This window comes from Vulpes vulpes, chromosome 8 (genome assembly GCF_048418805.1).
Source record: "Vulpes vulpes isolate BD-2025 chromosome 8, VulVul3, whole genome shotgun sequence".
In the NCBI taxonomy this organism is placed as follows: domain Eukaryota; kingdom Metazoa; phylum Chordata; class Mammalia; order Carnivora; family Canidae; genus Vulpes; species Vulpes vulpes.
The window spans coordinates 77,208,981-77,216,613 of record NC_132787.1 but is presented as its reverse complement, the minus strand read 5'-3'; the positions used below and the strand labels follow the sequence as shown (position 1 = coordinate 77,216,613).

General features: G+C 56.6%; 1 protein-coding gene across 1 annotated transcript; it reads left to right on the top strand.

Annotated features, from left to right (window-relative positions):
• The first annotated feature begins 806 nt into the window (after window positions 1–806).
• DUSP2 (dual specificity phosphatase 2) lies at window positions 807–3,341 on the top strand. The gene is made up of 4 exons (XM_072767180.1): window positions 807–1,345; window positions 1,628–1,749; window positions 2,163–2,382; window positions 2,502–3,341. Exons 1-4 carry the CDS (start codon window positions 958–960, stop codon window positions 2,714–2,716), a joined length of 945 nt encoding a protein of 314 aa, XP_072623281.1. The 5' UTR covers window positions 807–957; the 3' UTR covers window positions 2,717–3,341.
• The last annotated feature ends 4,292 nt before the right edge of the window (window positions 3,342–7,633 follow it).

The following is a 7,633-nucleotide window of genomic DNA, read 5'->3' as shown; positions in this document are numbered from 1 at the left end:
TTCTGGTATGTCTTCTCCCTTTTCCCCTTGGTGAGGTTCCTGAAATTCCCACCCTGCCCCAGGGAGAGCCCAGCAACGTCAGCAGAGTTCCCCTTGCTAGCCGGCCTGTGACTTGGGGAAGTGCTTCACCCTGGGCCTCTGGGGTTTCCCTGGGCCCCAGGGGAGCCTTGCCTCACTCTTAACTGGAAACTTATCACAGGCCCCCCTGCCTCTCCTCTGGAGGCCCAGGGGTCCTTCTCATGCCAATGTCCAGGGTCTTGGGCCCAGAGGATAAAGGTCTGGACTGGCTTGGCCGCTAACCTGCTGCAAGACCCAGAGTGCTGGTCTCAGCCATGCAATGGGCGAGGGACGGGAGGAGAAATAAAGTGCCTCTGCCCAAGGCTTCTAAGGTAGAAAAGGGGCATCTCAGCACGGCTCCCCACTCTCCAGGGTAGAAATCAGGGCAATGTCAAGTTTTGTTGTAACAAATTCCTAGAGCGAAAATCCTGGAAGAGAAAGGGAGAAGGAAGAGAGCCTGGCAAGGGGCATCTGGGTATGGGGATGTGCCGCGGAGAACCCCGTCCCAAGGACTGAGCGGTGGGAGCAGGCCAGAGGGTGGGAGTGTTCTGCGAGGCTGGGGCGCAAAGGTGGGGGGCACTGGAGCCCCACTGACCCCGGCAAAACCCCTTCCTCCGGGGCGCGCGCTCCCCCCCCCCCCCCCGCGCTCCGCCCCCCTCAGCCCGCCCAGGCCCCGGCCCGCCCAGCTCGCGCCAGCTGGAGGCCGCGGGGGCGGGCGCCGGCGCCTTCCTGCGCTGCCCTTGTATGGTGACCCGGGAGGCCGGCCCACGGGTACTTAAGCCGCGGCGCCGCCCGGGGGCCGGAACACTAGGGTCGGGGCAGCGCGGCCGCCGCGACAGCCGGGAGCGCGCGGGCACGAAGACGCGCAGCGACAGAGGCCGGGGAGCCGGGGCGGTCGCCATGGGGCTGGAGGCGGCGCGCGAGCTGGACTGCGCGGCGCTGGGGGCGCTGCTGCGGGAGCCGCGGGAGGCCGAGCGCACGCTGCTGCTCGACTGCCGCCCCTTCCTGGCCTTCTGCCGCCGCCACGTGCGCCACGCGCGGCCCGTGCCCTGGAACGCGCTGCTGCGGCGCCGCGCGCGGGGCCCCCCCGCCGCCGCCCTCGCCTGCCTGCTGCCCGACCGCGCGCTCCGGGCGCGCCTGGCCCGCGGGGAGCTGGCCCGGGCCGTGGTGCTGGACGAGGGCAGTGCCTCGGTGGCCGCGCTCCCGCCCGACGGCCCCGCGCACGCGCTGCTCGCCGCGCTGCTGCCGGAGACCCGCGCCGGGCCCACGGCCGTGTGCTTCCTGCGAGGTGAGCGCGGCCCCCGGCCCCCCCCCCGGCCCCCCCCGGCCCCCCGGCCCCCCGGCCCTCCTGCCCCCCGGCCCCCCGGCCCTCCTGCCCCCCGGCCCCCCGGCCCTCCTGCTCCCCCGGCCCCCCGGCCCTCCTGCCCCCCGGCCCCCGGGCCCCCCCCCCCGGCCCCCCGGCCCCCCCCTGCCCTCCTGCCCCCCCCCGGCCCCCCGGCCCCCCCCCCCCGGCCCCGGCCCCGCGCGCCCTCCCGGCTCACCGGCTCACCGCCCCTCGCCCTCCCCGCAGGCGGCTTCGACGGCTTCCAGGCCTGCTGTCCCGACCTGTGCTCGGAGTCCCCCGCCCCCGCCATGTCGTCTGCCGGGGTCGAGAACAGCCGCTCTGACGCCCGGGCTCCGTCCTACGACCAGGTGAGTTGGGATCACAGCGGCTTCCACCGCCCACCCCCTGCCTCTGCGGGATAGGAGGCTGCCGCTGGTGGATTCCAGCGGCCTCTCCTTGTCCGCACTCACCTGTGTGCGTGGGTTGTGTCCCCGCAGCAAATGGGAGCACATCTTTGTGTGTCTGGTGTGGGCTGCTCCTGTGCGCCTCTGTGAATCCGTGTCTGCAGCATATTTGGGGCTTTGATGGGGAGGTGTGTGTTTGTGTGTATCTCTGTGTGTCCCCTCGTGTCCTCATATTCCAGAGTGTGATCCTGGTCAGGATAGACCGAGGGCTCCTCTTGCTAGGCAGCCTGCCCTGTGTGCCCCCCGCGTACTCAAGCCCTCCAGGCCTGGGCTGAGAAGACCTCCTCCTCATCATCCCTTTTCTCCCACCTGTACAGGGCGGCCCTGTGGAGATCTTACCCTACCTGTTCCTGGGCAGCTGCAGCCACTCCTCGGACCTGCAAGGGCTGCAGGCATGTGGCATCACGGCGGTCCTCAACGTCTCCGCCAGCTGTCCCAACCACTTTGAGGGCCTTTTCCGCTACAAGAGCATCCCGGTGGAAGACAACCAGATGGTGGAGATCAGTGCCTGGTTCCAGGAGGCCATAAGCTTCATTGGTAAGAGGGGGAGCTTCACCCAGGGACCTGAAGGGACACCCAGGTGAGGGGACTGGGGCACCTGTCACCTCCCCTGCCTACCTTCCTGGCTGACCCCCTCTTCCCTATCTCCCTCGCAGACTCCGTGAAGAACAGTGGAGGCCGGGTACTGGTACACTGTCAGGCGGGCATCTCACGCTCTGCCACCATCTGCCTGGCTTACCTGATACAGAGCCGCCGCGTGAGGCTGGACGAGGCCTTTGACTTTGTCAAGCAACGCCGGGGAGTCATCTCCCCCAACTTCAGTTTCATGGGGCAGCTACTACAGTTTGAGACTCAGGTGCTGTGTCACTGAGGCAGGGCCCCACCATGCCAGCTCCAGTTCAGGGAAAGCTGCCCTCCCCCGTCCCCCCTGAAATTTGAAAAGCCCCCCAAGTGGTGGTGCTGGGAATGCAGGAACTCTGGACTTACTCACCTGGTGCTCTTCTGCTGGGTTTGAGGGCTGGCCCTTATTCTGGGGACCAGAATGGAGGGCATGTCTGCTTCCCCTCCCCCCCTCTCTTCTGGCGGAAACTAACTGGACTCTACACCCATGGATTCCCACTGGTCCCAGCACCATGTTGAGGCCCTTGGCAGCCTGAGAGCTCCAAGGAACAAGCTGTGACAACCAGGAGCCCTGTCTGGGGGGTGGTCCACTACAGGCCCGGAGCCTGAGCCTTGTACTCCTGGGGAGCTGGGCATCAGGGAAGTGATGTGTCTGTTACGTCCGGACCTCTTGCTTGCGTGCGTGCACATGTGTATGTGTGTGAGCATTTCACGCCTGTATTGGTGCTGGAAATTTTTTTGTGTTCAGCTGACATTTAACACTCCCTCCCCCACTTCCTCCCAGCCCTGTGGGCGGGGGTTGGAAACTTAGCACTTTATATTTATACGGAACATTGAGGATGTGTCAATAAAGTATTGTTTTGTTTAAAAAACAATTTCTCAAGCATCTGGTCTGTTTCTTCATCAGACCTCAACCTATCCTTGTGCCTGAGGAGTAGAAGGAAGAAGGTGCTCGTGTGAGCTCACCTATAGGAGGTGCCCTCCTGGGCCTTGTCACCTTTTGTTGGTGTCCTAGCCCAGGCAGTGTTCCATCTCTAGAGCTGAAAGAGGAGGTTTCTGGGAGGCTGACTCCAACCTCGTTTCTGTTACTGGCGTTCGATTCTGTGGGAAAAAGCTTGGGTCCATGGCTCAGACTGCACTTCCTTTTTGGGACATGGATGGATATGCATGTGTGTGCACCTGTGTGTGTGGCTGTTCCCATGGGTGTGGGTGTCTGCTCTTCCTACCCAGCACACGCTTGCATGTCATATGCACCTGAAGGTATCTGTGAGTGTGCCTGTGTGCATGGCTCTTCCAGTGGCTGTGCATGTGCGTGCTAGGCCAGGCCTCCTTTTCCCCACGGTAGGGCAAAACAACTTCTCCCCTCTTTCACCTACCCAGGCTGGGCCCCCAGGCCTCGGAATGCCTATTTGCACTGGGGCTCATGGCAGCCCATGTGCCAGAGTTTCTTCTTGTCCCCAGAAGCCATGTGGCTTGATGTTTGGTATTGGAAAACATGTCACCAGGGGTGGGCTTAGTTGCTCTTTACACCCACCCAACTAGCATGTCTTTTTTTAAAAAAGATTTTAATTATTTATTTATTCATGAGAGACAGAGAGAGAGAGGCAGAGACACAGGCAGAGGGAGAAGCAGGCTCCCTGTGGGAAGCCCGATGCGGGACTTGATCCCAGAGCCCCGGGATTAAGCCTTGAGCCAAAGGCAGACGCTCAACCACTGAGCCACTCAGACATCCCCCAGCTAGCATGTCTTGATTGAATGTTGGGTATTTGCCTGGCATGGGACTGTGCCATCTGGGGAGGCATGAATCACGGGTCCAGCCCAAGCCAGAAGTGGAGGGGGTACATGCTGAGGCTGCCAGAAACGGGTGCTGTGATTTGCCTGAGAGCAGGGGTGCTGAGGCTCTTGAGGTCAGCTCTTGGACAGCTCAGCCAGCTTCATTCGGCCTCCACTCTGATGCTTCTGGCCACTCGGAATGTCATCTGGCTAACTCAGTCCTTCCAAAGTCAGCTCAAGGGTCACCCCTGCAGAATGCTGGCTCTTCTTCATGGCATTCTGTGTGCCTGGCAGGGTACACCTGAGGGATGGAGTCCGATGGTTAGGAGGCCAGTTATTCTCCCTGCGTTTCAGTTTTCTTGTCCGTATAATGGAGTTTTATCATTAGCCCTTGCCAGTTAGTGTATCTAGAATGACACAAATCAATCCATGTAAGACGCTTAGCCTAGCACCTCACATAGTAGGTGCTCAGGAACTGTTAGCCACTGATGGCTCGTGAAGTGAAGGTTTTCAGGTGTGTACCTGTATGTCTCACCCAGGCTGGATGCTCAAGAGGGCAGAACCTATGGTCTGCTCTGCCCTCTGTAGCCAGAGTCTGGCACAGGTCAGCACTCATTTCAACAGGCAGGTGAAGGATGAGCAGCCTGCCCCCAAAGCCTTGTTCCCCCTGCTGTCTGGGGGTGGGTGAGCTGCTCCCTGGTCGGAACTGAGCAGAGCTGGGCTTGCTATCAAGGCTTTCTGAGGACCTGAGTGGGCTTTGTTTGGACCTGCCAACAACACTTAGCTTGGGGGGGCGGGAGTGGAGGGCATTGCGGGCTCTGAGGCATCAGGGCCTTCTCATCACACAGTTCCATGTCACCAACAGCAGGACTGGTGGCTGAGGCCTTGCCCACCCCATCCTCACCCCTACCCCATTCTTTCCACCCACCCACCATGCCCAGCCTTCCGCACATGTGTTTTTAAGTCTTTTTTTTTTTATTTCTTTTTTTCTTTTCTTTTCTTTTTTTTTTAGAAAGAGAGAGAGAGAACAAGCAAGGGTGGGGGGAGGGGGAAAGAGAGAGAGAGAGAGAGAGAGTCACAAGCATACTCCACATGCAACCCAGCGCCAGGCTTGATCTCACCACTCTGAGATCATGACCTGAGCTGAAATCAAGAGCAAGATCCTCTACCGACTTAGCCACCCAGGTGCCTCAAGTTAGTTTTCCAAACAAACTGAATTTCTCTCTCCTTCCTTCTTATTTATTGCTTAAAATTTTTTAAATTGTGGGGCGCTTGGGTGGCTCAGTTGGTGGAGAAGGCTGCTCTTGATTTTAGCTCAGGCCATGATCTCAGGGTCCTGGGATGAGCCCCAAGTTGGGCTCCATGCTTAGCAGGGGGTCTGCTTCTCCCTCTCCCTCTGCCTCTCCACCCCCGTTCATGTTCTGTCTCTCTAAAATAAATAAATCAATCTTTTAAAAATTTTTTTGAGTCGTGGTTAAAAATATCCAGTAGGCCCTCCTTATCCGAGGTTTTACTTTCTGTGGTTTTATTTGCCCCCAGTCCACCAAGGTCTGGAGGCAGATGATCCTCCATCTGACATATCACTGGAAGGTCAGTAGTCGCCTAACCCTCTTTGCAATGCCTACAGCATGCATCTCACTTCATCTCATCATGTAGGCATTTTACATCTCACATCATTATAAGAAGGGCAAGCTCAATGCATTAAGATATTTTGAGTGAGAGAGAGATCATATCCACATAACTTTAGTTACAGCATTTATTAGTTATTAATCTCTTACTGTGCCTAATGCATACATTAATATCATAGGTTTGTATGAAAAAATAGGGTTTGGTATTAACCACAGTTTCAAGCATCTATTGGGGGTCCTAGAATGTATCCTCTGCTGATAAAGGGGGACTACGGCATAACATAAAATTTGCCATCTTTACCATCTTTTTAAAAGTAGGTTCTGTGCCCAGCATGCAGCCCAACTCGGGGATTGAACTCGCAATCCTGAGATCAAGACCTGAGGTGAGTGTCCCATTAAGTGGGACACCTAACCCATTGAGCCACCCAGGTGCCCCTTATCTTTACTATTTTCAAATGTACAGTAATGTTAAGCATATTCAAGATCTCCAGAACTTTTCTACCTCACAAAACTGCAACTCTATACCCATTAAAGGACAGCTCCCCGTTTCCCCCTCCACCCAGGCCCTGGCAACCACTCTTCTTCTTCTTTTTTTTTTTTTTTAAATTTTTTTTATTTATTTATGATAGTCACAGAGAGAGAGAGAGGCAGAGACACAGGCAGAGGGAGAAGCAGGCTCCATGCACCGGGAGCCCGACGTGGGATTCGATCCCGGGTCTCCAGGATCGCGCCCTGGGCCAAAGGCAGGCGCCAAACCGCTGCGCCACCCAGGGATCCCCGGCAACCACTCTTCTACTTGTTGTCTCTGAATCTGACTATACGCCTCATATAAGAGGAATCATACCATGTTTGCCCTGTTGTGAAGGGCTTATTTTGCTTAGCATAATGTCCTCAAGTCAAACTGCATTTCTTTTTTAAAAAAAATATTTTATTTGTTTATTTATGAGAGGCACACACAGAGAGAGAGAGAGAGAGGCAGAGACATAGGAAGAGGGAGAAGCAGGCTCCATGCAAGGGGCCTGATGCAGGACTCTACCCCAGGACCCTGGGATCACAATGTGAGCTGAAGGCAGATGCTCAATCACTGAGCCACCCACATGCTCCTCAAAGGGCATTTCTTTTTTTTTTTTATTTTTTTTAAAATTTTATTTATTTATGATAGTCACAGAGAGAGAGAGAGAGAGAGAGGCAGAGACACAGGCAGAGGGAGAAGCAGGCTCCATGCACCGGGAGCCCGATGTGGGATTCGATCCCGGGTCTCCAGGATCGCGCCCTGGGCCAAAGACAGGCGCTAAACCGCTGCGCCACCCAGGGATCCCCTCAAACTGCATTTCTTAACTCAGAATCTGTTTCTCTACCTCAGCAGGGTGATTATTTATTATTATTTTACCAAGCTCTCATCTGAAGTGGCCCATCCATACATTTTTACATACATTAATACCCTGCCTGGGCAGCAGGGGCATCTCTCTGTTCTCTCCGTGATTCGGACTCCTCTCTTTTGAGAAATGCTGGATTCCACGCATGGCAGGATGCTGAGAGGCATTTATGGACAGTAGCTGGTGACCCTACATCGGCTGTCACTTCCCTTCACTGGGCATTGGTGAGGGAGGTCCCCAATCCTTCACCTAGATTTAAGTCCAGGGGGCCCCCTTGGTGACCAAGTATTGAGAATGGGCCTTTTTTTTTTTTTTAAGATTTATTTATTTATTTATGATACACACACACACACACAGAGACACAGGAGGAGGGAGAAGCAGGCCCATGCC